Genomic DNA, 18,022 nt, shown 5'->3' on the forward strand with positions numbered 1-18,022 from the left:
CATATTTAAATGTCTTTACAGCACAGACGCATTCATTACACTTTAAACTTATATGTGCTGTAGTCGTAGTTGACCCAGGACTGCATTCACGTTGGCCGGATGCTGTAACCACTATACTATTGGTGTTCTGACTCATTTATATGCATACCCATAGTACATAGCTACATTAACATACTCCTCACCGCTTCACTTACAACACAGGCATCCATTCTCCTGCTGGGAAAAATGCGGTACTACATATTATGCATTCCCTATTCCCTACTGCTCTGGACCCAAGCTGCATATTTAATCACTCCAAGGATATGCAGAACTCCAAGGCTTATAGTCCTGGCACATACAAGTCTTTGATTGTCAGGGTGTTCATGTGGTGATCTGAGTTTGGGCTTGTCCGCCTGGTGAACGGAACTGCCCTGACAGAGTTCAAATGTCAGACAAAGCACATGGACAGAATTTGTCTATTTTATAGATTTTTACCTGTGTTTACAAACACAGGTGTTTCGGCACCTGACAGCAGTTTTTTTTATTGGCAATACATAATATGGGTGGGGGTGGTTACAATACATAATCCATGGTGAGGGATGTTCCCATTCACATTTGACTATTTCCTGTATGCATTCATACGAGGATTATTATTTTGGACATGAATTAACTACAGGTATGCAGTAGTACAGTAAACAAATGTGAAGGTTTGCTACTGTAAATATGTACAGACCTCTGTAATACACTGTTGTTTTCTGGCAAATCAGTAGCTAATCATTAAAGACTGAAGTCAGAACATAATGACAGACAGTTGAGTTTCAGACTTCATACTCTTCAGGAAATTAATGCCAATGTACAAACTGTTATTCTATCAACTTTCTAAGTTTCTAAGAGCAATCTTTACAAATTGTCCCTACTTTTGGGCCTTTGTCCCACTTTTATTCACGGCTTTGTCCAGATATCTTGCTCTCAGAGGTTGACAGGTATGGTCGGTCACACCTACACACACATTAATTGTCCCTCACACAGTAGAACAGGGTTATCCTGTTTACGTCAGTGCCTTCATCACCCTTATACCATTTGCCACTATGCGAATGTGTGCACTATATTCTCCTGCTTATTTGTGTCGGGACACGTGCGTCATGGGCAGGTGTTTGATCCTGGGTAGTAGGTTATGCATGACCACTTAGAGCTGGACAGTGTTGTGCACCTCTAATGCACATTCCAACTTCTGTCCAGATATCTACAGGACTGGACTTTGTGTCTTCCATTCTAATGTTTACACAGGTTATGTATCCCATGAGGGATGTCCAAAAAGTGGACCGATCCACAACAAGAGGAATACCGAACATCTTTTTGGAGTTACGCAAATGTGCTGAGGTCTTTACATGCAAGGGATACATAGTGTGCAATCCTGCAACCGCCTAGGGTGACACTACCTACTACATATGTGTAGTGGTCACTATGTGTAGCTGTGGCTGCACCAAACCAGTAGGCCAAGTACGGCTGGATTTGGTGGACGTTCAGGTACGGGAGCGGGTTGTGTGATGTGGAGGGGATGCTGGGTAGTCCATTATGCATCCAGGTGTGTTGCATTTGTTATGGCCAGTTCCATCCAGGTGTGTTGCATTTGTTATGGCCAGTTCCATCAGGACCAATCTGTGGGTATATGCCGGTGACATATCTATACATTTGTATCGCACATTTCAATATGCATATGTTTGTGGGATTGTGTTCTACAGTATGGCCTGTCTGCTTGTATTGCAGCTGTTTATACATGTGTTTGTGTTTCTTTCAGCTTCACCCGCTGCTCCCTCATACACTTCCGGTTCACCTATTCTGCATATAACACAGTATCGCCTTAGAGGATTGTACCATTATCCATCCACCCCACACACACAGATTCCTCACACCCCATACATCACTGCTTTGGTTGTTGGCCCATGACATGGCCAGAGTAACACAGTGAATACCCTACATGTGTCAGGTACCTGTATGGTTGTGTGGACTACCCTGCCATGTTTGCTTTCCACATGCTATACCTCACGCACATAGGTACACGCCCATACTTAACTTTCATTACATGGTTGGTATACCCGGGTACTACCCGTTCGACTGTGACACATCCTGACAAGTTCGGCTTGTACCGCTGACTTCCGGATTTTGGCAGCCTGTTGTACTCATTGGTTGGATGCCACCTTTTCCTATGTCCAGGATGGGATATATTCCGTACACATATCTGACTGTAGTGGACAACACCTCCCCACAGTCGATGGTAGGGTTGCCACCTTTTCAATTGTCCAAAGTGGGACATTTTTGGTACAAACATCACATTTTACAGGCTGACACATACCCACGGTCAGTACACAGGATAGAACTTAAGATTCTTGCCTATATAAATGCTTATTCTTGTAGCATTTTAGTTACTTATTCTGTTTCTTATAACATTTATGAAATTTAGATACAGAAAACCTGTTTAATGCAACTATTACATAATGTATAGGGAATAATTTTGTCCTATAATCTCAGGACATTTGCCATTTTTACAAGTTTTTGTCAGGACACAACTGCCCAAAGAAGGACTGTCGCTCGCAAAGTGGGACAGGTGGTAATCCTAGTCGACGGTACGGATAATACTGTTCCTTTCAGCCTACATGTGTCCTTATTGTTGTAGCTGTTTATATGCTCCTTCTGTTTCGTTTACATGCTTATTCTATTTCCTATCACATTTGGTATGTGATATACAGACATACCTTTTGTATGTGACTATTACATGCCTTGTGGGATATGTTTCAGACATACGGTCACTAGATATCTACATTTCTCATGTATTTTGTTATGGACACATCTGCCCAGCTGTGTACCCTCCCTCACATTATGGGTCAGCTGGTGACCCTCACCATTGGGCTGGACGTACCTACCGGCGTCTCGCTAACATATGATGCATTTCACTTCCACTTGGTATGGCTATCTACAATGCGTTGGACTATGGCCACACAGTCTTCCATGTCATTTGTTCGCGGGATAGGGACCCATTATTCCCTACCATGCATTTGTGTTTGCTTCTTCACTTTGTGTTCACAGGTACTTTCTTGCATGCTTTGCATACATTTCAGTATCCGTGGACACTGACAGATGTGATTACTATCTTGCAACTTGTTATATGCAAGCATTTTAGGTTGCATGTCAACAGCTGCCATTTCCATGCCTCTGTGTGGCACTTCGACACGCCCTATGCACTCGCGCTCCTTTCCTGTGCACGTGGCTGTGTCGGCAGCGTGCCTTCATTAATATGCATTTGGCGCTACTGCGCCATCTTCACGCTGCATTGTCGGCGCAAGTCTACCGCCGTACTTGCGCCGAACTTCATGAATCCGGGGGAATGTATTCTTAGATGTTTAATCAGCAGCCACTACTCTTTTTGTTGCTAAATGTTTGAAAATCTTCTTCTCCATCTTAAGTTATATACTTCACAAATCACTGATGTATTACCCTGGCCATTCTTAATACCCATAACTTTTCTGCACCGGAAAAGAATTTCATAATTACTGATTACGTATAGTCTTTTGCTTAAATGAATAGACGATGAACTATCTTAGGTTCTACGACAAGAGTTCAAGTAAGTTTAACATTTATGAAATTAGGTTTGTAAGACAGAATGTTGAATATCTGCCTCATTAATCTTCAAATATACCCCACATTCATTTCATTTCTAGTACCCAAGTTATCCTATATAGAGTCATGGGACAGCTGGAGCTTATTTAGTCAATAAATGGGTGCAAGGCAGTGAATCAGCATAGATGGCGCTCCAGCCCATCGCAGGGCACACAGGCACACATACTTAGACATACACACATGTACATGTCTAGATAGTAATGTAGTACACTTACCTGCATGTCTTTGGTATGTATGAAGAAACTGGAGAGTCCAGTGAAAACAAATATTCTCATAGGGAGGACATGCAGATTCTGTGAATAATGCATCCCATCTAGAAACCAAAACCAGAGAAATGCTACAAGGAATTTATGTCAAATGACTGTTGCATGGACAGAACTCCCCATTTATGTATCTATCACTGATGTTGACTTAGTAACCCAGTTAGTTAGAGGCACTGAACTTTTAGTCTTTGTGAGTTTGAGTATATATGCTGATATTTAAAACTGCCATTACAAGTTTAGTCACTTTATAGTTAGACAAGTCTATTTTTCATGTAGTATTTTTCACAAACAGCACATTTCCTGGGGTGATTTTTTCCACTTTTAACTCTTGGTGCCGATTATTATATGGGATGTGGGTGACAGAGAGGTGCAAATAGAACTGTTGCCTCACAGCACAATGTTCTACAGTTCATTTCTCAACTGGGGTGCTTTTATGCAGATTTTGCATGTCCTTTCTTTGTCCAAATGGGTTTTACTCCGAGTAATATGGTTTTCTTCTACTTCTCAATGACATGTGGTAGCTGGATTGGTGATTCTAAATTGTTTATAGGTGTGTATGTGATGTGTGCACCTGATGTGAAAAGGCCTGAATATCTAATTCCATTCCTTAGTTGCCTACCAAAGTCTGTGGATGGTGTCAGCTCCTCACAGGCTGCTGTTGGAGCCAGATGTGATCTGACAGCAAAGCATGGATGAACTGATTACCAAGACAAGAGGAGGGTGCATACATATCTATCTATATGTGTGTGTGTGTGTGTTTCTGTAAATATGATAATGAAAAATAAAAAAATTTGTAATTGCTTAAAAAGACTAAAAGGCTGACTTACTACTATATTATGTAACATGTATCTGTATAGGTAATTTATAGCATTCTAAATTCAACAAAAAATCCACAATGTAATTATGATTTTCACATTTTTCATTTCCCCTTGAAGATGTGACCCTGGACCTCCATAATAAGCTTAAGGCTATGTGACCAAAATATTTTAAGTGCATGATTCCACTGCTCCTAGACGTTAGAACCTAAAATTTGGGTTGCTAGCATAAAGCAGCCAGTCCATGAACCCATCTGGGCTCCTTTTCAGCGTTATTTTACAAATGCATACTTCCTGCCTTCTGATTGCATTCTTAAAATCCCCATATCTCTTGCTGATTGACACAGTCATTTACATAAGAAATGTTATAAATTTATCTTTAGTTATTTATAAGTCTTTTTATGTGAGATCCAATTATGGTCTTCTGTTAGACATATCTTTGTGAATATTTTCAGCTGGTATTTGCAGTTGTTCCCCTAATCTCCACAGTGTCTGCCACTATGCAGCTTCTGAGTCTTATGTTTTCTGTTATCAGAAAGTATACCAACTGTCGTTTCTCCTGCATAACTGCATAGGATGATTCTAAAATAAACTCAAACTAAAATGAATGCAGAAGAATACAACAAAGAATTCACAAAATTCAAAGAAGTTCTTAAGTTTATTTCTTCTTGTTCAATGAAGCAGGCAGCTTCCTGTGATATCCATTTTAAATAAAGAACACACATTTCAACATGTTTCAGGAAAGGCATGATGCTGGCCTGCTTCCTATGGTGAATAAATCAAACCCTATCTAAACTGTACTGTTAGTAATGAAGGTTCATCAACTGGTGTTTTCTTGGCATTTCTTTGCTGTGATGAAGGCACTTTGCTCCAGTCAACAGATGAAAACTGCATGACAGACCTCTGCACCGATCTCATAAACACTGCATCGTTAATATCATCAAATGGAATTTGTCTGAAAAACAAGAGCACACAAATTGCATGAAGTGTATGCCTCAGAAGACAAAATATATGATTTTATGTGCTATAAAACAGTTCATAGGTTCATAGTTTCATAGTTTACTATCAAATGACTGAAAATCAGAAGACTGAATCCCAAAAAGACTGATTATTCAAAATATTGAATGATGGAATTTGCCCCTACTCCACTGTTGTTCGATCTTGGATTTGGTATAGATATTTAGCAAGGGGTGTGGGGGGAGCAGGGGGGCTTGCCCCTTGCATTAAAAATGTATTCAATATTTTGTATTTTCAGTCTTTTTGGGATTCAGTCTTTTGATTTTCAGTTATTTGATAATAAACCCTATAAAACATAGGAATAAACAGGCATCTTATGTATGCTGAAAAACTAAGACTCCCCCCACACCCAGTTGTTTTGTGTGTTAAGTTTTCCATCGGTTTAGAAGGCAGTTTTCAGTTTTCCAGTCTTCCTGGATCAAAAGTTTGTTCCATCACAGCTCTTTGATTACTCCACTTTACTGTTATTGTTTGAAAAAGCTAGTTTTTTAAGACAAGCTGCTTCTGATCCAAGGTCCACAGCTGTGCATTCACAGAGCAGTACAGTGTGGCAAAAAAGGAAAAGGAGGTGGGGTATGAAAGAAACCTTTAAGCATTTTAAGAGAAACCATAGACTGTCTATCATCTTTATGAAAATGAATGATGGTTCAATGAAAACTGAGTATATTAAATATTATTTCATACTCTGGGATATGGATAGAGGGAAGAGCCTCCCTGACAAAGTAATGTATTCAAAATGTAACAATATTCCAAAATATATTAAGACAGACACAAAACAGCACTTATAAACAGTGTGAAAAAGCTGATGCTTAAATAAATCTATAGATTAACAAGGATTTTGTGCTGCAATTCCCTGCTACATGCTACAAATGATTGGGGCAGTTCTAACTAGATTTGAATGTGCTGCATTTCCTTGATATACACAGCTAGTGTATTACCAGTCTCAAACATAGCAGGAAAGTGTTTTTATTTACTATAATTAAAACTTGTATTTTAAAATGCATTTATTGCTAATCTGTTAATACTAATTACTGCACCAGAGTTCTGTTCATTTGTAACACGTTTTTGGCTTTTTCCTAGTGAGATTAGGAAATGTACTGCTGTTCTAGGAATTTTGCTTGGTCTAGGATTATTTTAATGTTATTTTTGTCTGAATGGCTGTGATGGTTTTGTGTAACTTTTAAAGTGTACTGCATAAAAGGTCCTGTTGTTCTCTTTTGTTGAACTGCTCTACTCTGTATGTCTTTGTTACAGACTGCTATTGGATTGATTTGTTCTAACCAATTTGACCTTACGACTTGTCCTAGAGACATAAAAGAAGTGTTTTTAATTGAGTCCAATTTCATCTCTGTGTTTTTAAAGTGCATCTACTGCTGTTCTGTTAATACTGTTTACTGTGCCATAGTTTTTTTAATTTATACTATCTTTTTCTAGTGAAGGTTGTACATTAGTAATGTTCTAATTGTTGTATGCCAGATTAGTAGTTTTTTTGAGTGGCTCTGACTTTTAAATGCAGCCTTTAAATTGAATTGCATAGTACAACCTGTTGTTCTATCTGGTGGTACTGCATTTCCCTGCTAAAGACTGCTTGATCAGTTCTAACCAGGTTTGACTTAACTACCAGTCCCCAAACCATTAGGGAAGCATTTTCCTTATATCTAATTGACTTGTTTACTTTTAGTGTGGTTTTACTACTTACCTATCAGTACTGTTTACTGTGCCACATTATTGCTCATTTGGGACTTTCTTTCCTAATGAAGGTAGGGAATTACTGGTATTCTTGTCCTCAGTTTGCTTCAGGTTTAGTTTACAGTTATTTTTCCTGACTGCCTGTGACTTTTAAGTTTATCTTTTAAATTGTGATGCACATCAGGCCCTAGTGATCTAGATGGCTGGGCCACTCCATAGTGCATTTCTGTGCTACACACTGCCACTAGCTTGACATTTCTAACCAGATTTGACCTTGCTAACATTTTCAAAGCAACAGTTATACTGGATAGATGCAATTGTTTAAAAGTGTTTTAAAATGTTATTTAACATTTCCTACAGTTAACTTGTCCTCTCACCGAGTTTGCATGGTTGATGAAGTGCTACTAGTAGATTAACTTGGCACTGAGCTGGGCACTGAGCTGGGCTGAGTTGCATGTTGCTTCTGCTACTGTTTATTTACAAGACCTCCTGATTACTCCCAGCTCATCTACATTATTTTGTATGCTGCTATTTGTTTATGATAATTTTTTGTTGCCCACAGGTCTGTGGTTCAAGTATTGTTATTGTTGTTATTATAATAGTTCTTTTCTGCTCCCAGACCACTTCATCTCAATCATACACATAGGTTCATAGCTTCATAGGTTGGTACTAGGCTATCAGCCCTAGGGCCTATACAAGCCTAGCCATAACAATTCCCTGGCTATTTCTTCCAACACTATTTACTTACCTGGACCCCTGTCTAGCAGGGCGACTGACGTGATCCTTGGGGTGAATTTCCTTTCTCCCATCCAATCGTCAAGGTTCCTTTTGAAGAGGGCCAAAGAGGCACTCTGCTTGACATGTATGGGAAATCTATTCCAGAGTCTGGAGAGTCACTGGGTCAGGAACCAGCTACTGGTATGTACATTTCCCTGTCTACTTAGGCAATATATTGAAAATAACTATATCCAAGTATGCAACAACCAAGTCTGATAAATCTTAAAAGCTGTGTGGCACCCAAGCATAATTACTCTTTGAAGCTTGTGTTTTGTGGCACCCTAGGGTCAATCACTGTGTGGCTTCTAAGCTTATAGCTTCTTTGAAGCAGGTGTTTTGTGTTATCCAAGCCAAACTGTCTTCATTCTACTGGTGGCAATTGAATTTTGAAGTGAATGGTGTTTTGCATCTGAGCCAACTTCTGAACACACTCCTAGGGACATCTGACCCTGCTATTCTAGTGTAAAATGGTATCATTTTTACTACATGTTCAGCCCTCATTCTATTGCTATTATACAGAATTCATATATGGCTCTCTTACTGTTGTAGTGGTATACTATACAAAACTGGAGTTGTGCTCTATATTAAGACTTTATTTTGATCAATTTATAGCAGTGGATCTACCTTCATACAATTGTTATTATATTGAAACTGTGTTCTATACTAAACTATAGCTGTGTAGTGCTGTGAAATTAGACTGTATTATGTAATATCTTCCCAGAAGGTTCAAGTAGTTGTTGCATGAGCACATCTGTTCCTCACAACATACATCTCCTCTACTATACAGTTTATATACCCATTAAATCCTCATTGCCTACTGAGTACATTGACTTAATATATTATCCTGGCTGATTATTTAACCCACTCAACAAACATACAGGTCTAGTCTACCTCTATCCCTTCTTTCATCAACCTCATTCTCACTGACAACCAACTACATCTGGGACAACAATACATGATTTGTGAGAGGCATAATTATTTATATAACCTGGAGGCCACCCATACACTCTTATGGAAGATCAGGAAGTAAAACATTAACTCATTCATGCCTCAACAAGATCACACTAAACCAACATAAGCTGAGGCTGTAAAACATCACTACTCAAGCGTCTATGAATCAGGAATAAAGAGTCTCAGCATCAGTCCACTAACACAGCTTCATGATAACTCAACAACCATCTTGGCAGCAGACAGCAAACTTTCCACTGACAATAAGTCTGCATGTCCAAATAGAAATGTCCCAGTAATTGGTGACATTATCATTAGGTGTACTCATTCTAAACTCACCAGGCTGGACGAAAACAGGTTGACAATTAAATACCTTTCCAGTGCCAAGATTCATGATGCCATGAGGGTCATTCATTCCCTCAAACAGGAAAATTATGATTATGACCTAGTGGTGTCTCAGGGAAGGGGAAGTGACCTGAGATGGTGTAGGGACTGCCTAATGCTCTCTGACAATCAACAACACAGAAAAAAAACATGCAGAGAGACCTAATGGAGTTTGCTGTGCATGTGTCAAATGCAGGTAAGACTCTGATCTTGAGTGGAAACTTATCCTCACCCAGAATGAAGCTCACATGTAAAGGAAGTATAATTGGATTTAATAACTGGCTATGTAGCTGGCGTCATTCTAGGAGGATCCAGTAGATGTCAGCCTGGGAGCTCAACAGCCCAATTCACCAAGGATGATCTGCACCTTTCATGTCACTGATTCTGTATATTGCCCAAAGCACTTGCTGCTCCTATATTGTCAACCTTAGTGATTTTTTAATGCAAAGTCTGCCTAATGGACATTCCAACAAAACAAAAAGGCTTGCAGTAAATTCAAGTCTGAACCACATTAGAGTTGCGCTGCTCATTGCCAAATGTTTTAGCAATAAATTGCCAGATCTCAAGCCTCTCCTGTAACTTGAAAATATCCATAGCTGTGCTGCACACACCTGGTTTCAATGTAGGGACAGTACTCTCTCGTTATTAGGTTTAAGTATATATGTCACATTTACACATGCTGGAAAATGTAGGAGACTATCACCATTTATCAGAGTTCCAATCTTCTTCATATAGATTCTACACAATCCCCAGATAGAACTTACTGAACTTTAAATTACCCAAAACAATTCATGGCCTGCTATAGGCCTGGAGGAACAAGAAAATATATTTAATCGGCTTAACAAACTACACATAAATAAAAAATACCTTTCTGGTGGGTGAATTCAACTCTCCACTAATTAATGGAGCACTTATAGCATAAAGGCTGTGTACAACCAAAAATGCTTAGGTTCAGTAAATGCTAACTTGCTTGCTGGTCATGGCTAACCAGCCCACTAGAGGTCAAAATCATCTTGATATCATCCTCACTAAGATGATGGGCTGCATTCACGAAGGCTTGCACGGAGTCTAAGAGTAGAGTAAGACTCCAGCAAACCAACATGTCTGCCGAGTGATCCAGGAACAGCCGGCAGAGGCGTGCAAGAGAGCTCCTAAAACGACTCTTGCATGGACAGGGTTAGTTTATGCAAATTACCTCATTTGCTGCTGAAAGCTATGCAAATGAGGTAAATTTGCGATCCAGGAAACACTAACCTGTCCGAGTAAGAGTAGTGTTATTTGCAGAAATGTACTCGGTTGGCAACTGAGTACCGTTCTGCAAATAGCAAAACGGAGCTATGACAGCTCCAAATAAAGGATGCATCCAGTTGAGGAAGCATGCCAATGGCCAAATATACAGCCACTGGCATTTTTATCCATTGCAAAATAATAAAATAATATTTTTTTTTCCCTCAATCTCCGATGTTTAAGTGTAGCGCAGTGCCACGCAAATGTGCGGCGCTCTAAAAACCCTAAAAATAAAAAAATAAAAGCCAAAAATAGGGATTTTATTCAAAATATTCACCTGCCATGCAGGTGAATGGCAGGCTGAAGACAACATGGCTACTGAGTAGTGGTTGCTAAGGGGGGAAGCTCAGTCTGAGAGATGTAACCAAGCATTAGTAGGCAATCCTATGCAAATGATTATAAGGAGAGTGAATCCCAAATTCCCCTGCCATGTGAACCATGTCCGTAGATGTAAGAGTAAGATTAGGGGAGTAACAGAGTAGAAGATAGGTGACATCATGAGGAGGTATCTATCAAAAAGAAGCTTATTGGAGCAGAGTAGCATGTGGTTGCTGTGAGTTACTCAGGACTGGAAGAGGCGTGTCTACAGTTGTCTAAACTGAAACCAAGAAACCGAAGGTGTACGCTGTGGCTATCACTGAAGTTTCTTGCAAAGCTGCTTACACTGTGTGTGCGCCTGTAAACCATTCTAACCCTGTGTGCACCTGTGTAAGCCTGTGTAAGGCTGTCTAAGCGTGTATACACGATAGTGCACCTGCCTAAGCCCGTGTAAGCCTGTGTAAGCCTGTGTGCGCTCGTGTACGCTTGTGTGCGCGTGTTTGCACTTGTTTGTGCGGCGCTGCCCCCTGTGGAAACAGAAATGGGAAAAGGAAGGAAAGGAAGTAGTAGGAAGTTAACCAAGAAGAACTAGCAGAGCTGCCAGGTGAAATCAATCAGAATCAGCCAATTACACAGGCAGTACACTAGCCTTGCCCAGTCCAGCACTTAAAATGCTGCAAACAACATTCCCCATTGTTTTTCTCAGAAACACTGCAACACTGCAGTCTACAAAGAGAAGTGAAAACTTAAAAAGCTTAATTGAGACAAAAGAATGTTAGGGGCTGCCATTGCTATTATAAGGTGACATGTGCAAGATGCTGAGGGTGGTGCCATTGCGAATGCTGAGTAACCCACAGTGAGGAGATGAAGAAGAGTGTACAGACCCAGGGTAACCTACCAGGGGCTGCATGAGCTGGAGATAGTGGAGAGCTATAGAGTGGACAGAGACCTCCTGCAGCAAATTGTTGAGCTGTGCAGGCCACGCCTCACACACAGAACCAACAGAGGGGAACCCATCCCAGTGGAAACCAAGGTATGTGTTGGCCTAAGAATACTAGCAACAGGTACCTTCCAGAGACCAACTGGTGATATGATGGGGATTTTACAGGCATCAGCATCCAGGGTACTGCACCAGTTCCTGAATGCCATGTCAGCACATGTCGGGGATCATGTATATTTCCCCAATTCCCGTGAGGTATTGGTCAGCAACATGTGTCTCTTCCATCAAATAGCGGAATACCCTGAGGTAGTGGGTGCAATTGACTGCACGCACATACACATCAAAGCACCAGCCGGTGAGCGGGGTAGGGCCTACATCAACCGCAAGGGCTTCCACTCTATCAACTGCCAGGTCGTGTGTGATGCCCAGGGCATATTACTGAATGTGTGTGCTGGCTGCCCTGGAAGCTACCACGATTCCCATATCTGGCATCTGTTGCAGCTGTACCAGACATTTGCCAATGGGGACATCCCTGACGGTCATTTAGTGGGGGATACTGGATACGCACTGGAGCCGTGGCTGATGACACCCATCAGAAATGCACACACACCTGAACAAGAACACCATAATGAGGCACACGCACAAACAAGAAATGTAATAGAGTGTGTGTTTGGGATGCTGAAGTCATGGTTCCATTGCCTGGACACATCTGGTGGAGCCTTGCAGTACTCACCAACTACATGTACCCATATTGTCATGGTATGTGCCATGCTACACAATATGATCCTGCGAAAACAGCTACAGCAGGAACAGCATGGGGCAGGGCCAAACAGTCCCCCACCATTGCCAAGGCCTGCACAGGCACAGCGTGACTTGGAGGAGGAACAGCCTGAGCCTGCCCCAGTAGGCAGAAGGAGGTGTGCCCAGTATGCCTTGGCCTTGCAAAGAGGCGCAATGCATAGCACATACACTGGCTCAGTAGGAACCCTGGAAATGATACCTCCCCCTGACTCACACATAACAAAATAGGGATGCCTAACATGACACCACCTGTTTCCAAACATGTACAGGGAGTGTAGTATGTGCATCCGACATAGGCAGCCCTGCAGAACTACCTGAGGCATGATTGCCATGTTTTAATCAATATAAAGCAGTGCTAAGCAGCTTTTACCAATATTTAGTATATGTAAACAAAATTGCTCGTGCCAACTAGCGCAACGTCGGGCAAAGTTGAGCAAAGTCAGTTAAACATGCTCATATCTGCTGTACTGTTCCTTAAGCAGTCTGGTATGCCCAGCATGGCAATGACAGGGCTCAAACCCAGGACACTGTGCACTATAGTCACAGTACTGAACCACTAAGCCATGATAGTATTTCAGTGGCACAGACACAGCAGGACAATTGTACACTAATGCAAACACAAAGAAATGCAGTAACATGCCCCTAAAGAGGCAAATGGGTAACCTCCCCCACATACCTATGCAGACCGAGAACATCAGGCTAGGCAGTGTGATGTGGGTTGTGTAGGCTATGAAGTCGCAGTGTAATATACGTGACATTGGATGCCAACATCTGTAGTACAGTAGTATGCCTCAAGCCACTATGATAGGCAACAGTACAGACTGAAATGGTGTCCTGTACATAGCAGTGCAGGCATAGCAAATGTGTATAAGTGTCAGGTGAAACCCACATCCTATGTACACCCACAGTAACAATCAGGTGTGCCCCTGGGTAGAAATGAACAAAGAATAGCTGTTCCCCCTGTATGTAGAAATGTTGGTAAGTCTATGCAAAGTGTCGCATGGATGCCCTGCAGGCACAGCATGATTCCTGTTGATCTATGACACAAAGGTGAGCCCTGCTGTAAAAATACAACTTGATTTTCCATACACATATAGTATAAATGCAAATGTAGTGGATTCCATTCAGCATCACACTGAAAGGTCATACTGGGCATGCTCACACACATAGGCTAAATAGGGATGTGATAATTAGGTATCTATGGACAAATGTGGATAGTCATTTCTACTTCCAGAAACACATTCACAAAGTGGTTGAAAAATCATGCTATGTGTTCACACAAACTGCCAAGGTCTGTGCACGTAGGTCAAAGGAGGTACCCACTACTCAGCAGTCATCAAACCTGTCAGAGAGTACCACAACACACTTGCGATGAATCCGACTAGGCACGTTCAGCAGCTAGAAAGACCAATGAAGTACCTTAACAAGAGGATTACTGGCCTCAAATAGCCACCCCATGTAACAACACTGAATGTAACCCAATCTGTACTCTGTGGCATACTGTCTACTCAGGAGATCTCTGCCCAACAGACAGGTTCATGTCATGGCTACAGTCAGATCTGTTCCAAGTTACAGCTCAATGGCAGTAAATGTACAGAGCCAACTGATATTGCCAACATCCTGACAGATAGGATCACTGTTAACTGTACCCCCCTCACACCCATGAAAGAGCACATCTCCATAATGGAAGACTGCAAAGTTGCTGTCATCATGGCTGCACAGGTAATAAACACTCTCCAAAGCCAGTATCACAGCAGCCATGGGACCAGATAACTTCCCAGGCTATGTAGTATCTACTTCCCTGAAGTAAACATTAACATGGCAAGTCTGTGGCATCTGAATTTACCACAGGACTGCAAACCAGGAGCCATAATGATAAACACAAAAGATGTGGACATCCTACAAAAGGGCTTCACTGGGACAGATGGCTGTTGTCAAAGCCATGGGCTCTAGCTCAATGCCAAAAGGTGCATTGTCATCCCCTATGTTAAAAACTCTGTAGCCAAGAACTACAACAGAGGTGGTAGTATACTTCACACTGAAAGTGTGACAAGGGACCTTGGGTCACAGGTGGACAGTGGATACAACTGTGCTAATCACATTCCCACAGTAGTCAGGAAACCCTCCCATGTGGCACACCTCATCACAAAATGCGTCTCATGCAGAATGGAAGAGGACAATGTTCCCCTCCACTCATCACTCACTAGAACTATAATAGAGTACAATGCCACTGTTGCTATGTACCTCACAAGACAACTACAACTGGAAAGCCAGCAGCAATACCACACAAAGAGCATTAGCAGCCTGAAATACATGCCATACACAGACCATCTCAAAATGCTCCATACGTGTTCCCTTGCATATCGCCCACTCAGAGGTTTTCACTGCCTAACATACAAAGTAATGTCAAACACAGAGCTGTTGGATATGGTCCACGTAAAACACTCCCAATCCCTCTGACCTTTGGACCCAAAACCACGAGTGAAATACAAAAGGAAGGGGTGTACCCATTTACCCTATGGATACCCACATCTTCACGTTAGTGGCACGGCATGAGGCCTTGGAGACCATGCAAGTGCAAGTAACATTGGACAAAGCTGCCAATCAGATTGTAGCCTGCTACAGATCACGTACCTTGTCTCAGGAACCTCACTAAGTATTCCGGAGAACAGTGGAAAGTATAAACGTCCTATCCAACACCATGATATGAGGAGATTACAAATACCCAAACAATGAGTGGTGGAATTACTCGTGTACAACGTCCTTCGCCCAGTGTTTCCTAGAGTTTAAAAACCCTAACACCCTGGAACAGCTGGTCACCACACCCGCTAGAGGTGACAACATACTGGACATGATCATCACCAACATGGGGTACCAGTGTTCCACTACAGAGATAAACCACTCGCTGGTAATATCAGATCATGAAGTAATCACTCTGGAAATCCACATCTGGCCCCCCCACCCAGTCAATGAAACCACTGTGAAGACATTTGCAAAAGCAAACTGCACACTTCCCAAGACCAAAGTGGAGCATTCCAAAGCCCTCCTGCTATAGGATAATGGTATACAAACCGCAGAATCATTTACAAGTGCATCCTATGTGCATCTACAGGGATGCATGGATTGAGACATCACAAATAAAACCAAGATGCACACCTCCAAAAATAAGACAACAATCAGGTGGTTGTTGCCCATAAATAAGCTAGACAAGAGAAGGAGGAAATGAACACATGATAGATCCAACTTCACTAAAGGAAACGCATCACTGATCATTATCAGGATGAAACAATGATTGCTCATAAAATAATCCAAGGGCAGTTTCTAAAGACAAATAGCCAAGGAATGTAAGAATGACAACCACAAAGCCTACGGTAGCTATACCAGACATACAGGTGTCAACCTCCAAATATGCTGTCAGCTACTGAAAAAACGAAAGAAATACACCAAACCAACTATCACTGCCCACATCCAGGGGGACATGTTCAGTGTAAACACCCCCCATCACCCCTAAAAGGGCCTGTGTCCAGCACAGAAGGATGCAGAGCCCCAGACGTCATGGACATGCAGGTAAAGACAGACCTCACCAAAGCTGAGAACACAGCATCAATGTGTCTGGATGCTGTCCCAGGCTGTGTCATACACTAGGCCCATGAGGAACTGGACCCTCACTCACATTCACTGTCCAGACACAAGCGTACCACAGGCTATGTACCCAAAGAATGGCATACACAAACAGTCATCCAGCTCCAGAAAGGGGGTGCCACAACAGAACATGGACACCATTGCCCAATATGTCTACTCAGCCTGGTCTACAGAGCTAGTGAGCAAATTGTCATGGAACCCATAATCAGAGGCATTGGAGACCTCCAGACACTGTACTCCCCACAACTTCACCTTGTTAAAGTCAGATCCTGGCTCCCAAACCTAGTTGACTTATTTCAAACAGTTACCAAGGACATAGATGGAGGTGAAAGTAGTCCACACAGCCCACCCGGACCTCAGGAAGGACTTTCCACACCATTCCCCACTCTGTCATCATGGACAAGCGTACCAGCTGGAACATTAACAGCTACATCACAGGATGGGTGGCCAGGTGGCTCACAGATCAAACACACATGTTCAGAGTTGCTGGTGCCATGTCCAACTCTAAGCCAGTCACAAATGGCATCCCACAGGTCTTGGTCCTGGGACCCCACCTGTTCAGTAGATACTGCTCAGAGGTAGAGGCAAGCATGGGAGGTGTATGGCTGAACAGGTCTGCAGATGATTGGTAACTGTGGTCCATAACCGACTGCATGGCTAACACAGACATCCTCTAGAAGTGTCTTACAGAGACAGATACCTGGTGTCAAAACAATGGGCTCAAGCTGAATGCCAAAGAATGCATAGTCATCCCCTTTGGGTACAACAAAGTGCACACAAATTACCACATAGGTGGTAATCCAGTATGTACGGAGAAAGTCATTATGGCCCTGGGGACACAGGTAGATAGTACACACCCCTTTGATGATGACATGGCCAAAGTGTGTAGACATTCCTTCAATGTAGCCCACCTAATGTCACCTAATGTAACCCACTTTGTATAGTCTGATGATGTCACCATCCTACAAATAAACCTGTGGAAAGGATAATTCACAGTAATGTGTATAGCGCGGTGTGTAAATGTGTACCTCTGTAGTATCATAAAGTAGTTAGGTAGTGGTTTGAATCCTGCACTTGACAAGTGTGTGTGGTCTCCTTGGGAAAGAGTAAATGTTTTGGAGAGTAGTAAAACACCTTAAAAGTGGTAAACTAATCTCTGTCAAGTCTGATTATGTCACCATCCTACAAATATACCTGTGGAAAAGTGAACCCCCAGCAATGTGTATAGCGTGTCATGTTAATGCATACTCTTCTAGTATCATGAAGTAGTTTGGTAGGGGTTTGAATCCTGCACTTGACAAGTGTGTGTGGTCTCCTTGGGAAAGAGCAACCTTTTAGGAGGGTCGTAAAACACCTTGAAAGTGGTGAACCAATCTTTGTCAAGTCTGATGATGTCACCATCCTACAAATATACCTGTGGAAAAGAGAAACCCCACTAATGTGTATAGCACATTGTGCTAATATGCACTACTCTAGTATTATGAAGT

At 42.0% G+C, this 18,022-nt stretch overlaps 1 protein-coding gene across 1 annotated transcript in view; it reads right to left on the minus strand.

Annotated features, from left to right (window-relative positions):
- Window positions 1-5,371: 5,371 nt before the first annotated feature.
- Window positions 5,372-18,022, minus strand: part of LRRC72 (leucine rich repeat containing 72) — an 833,487-nt gene continuing 820,836 nt past the window's right edge. The window contains exon 9 of the mRNA XM_044065565.1: window positions 5,372-5,687. Coding sequence (XP_043921500.1) covers window positions 5,519-5,687 — 169 coding nt within the window. The 3' untranslated portion in view covers window positions 5,372-5,518. The remainder of the gene's footprint in view (window positions 5,688-18,022) is intronic.

The sequence above is a fragment of the Protopterus annectens genome, chromosome 3.part0, assembly GCF_019279795.1.
Source record: "Protopterus annectens isolate FY-2018-M chromosome 3.part0, PAN1.0, whole genome shotgun sequence".
In the NCBI taxonomy this organism is placed as follows: Eukaryota; Metazoa; Chordata; order Ceratodontiformes; family Protopteridae; genus Protopterus; species Protopterus annectens.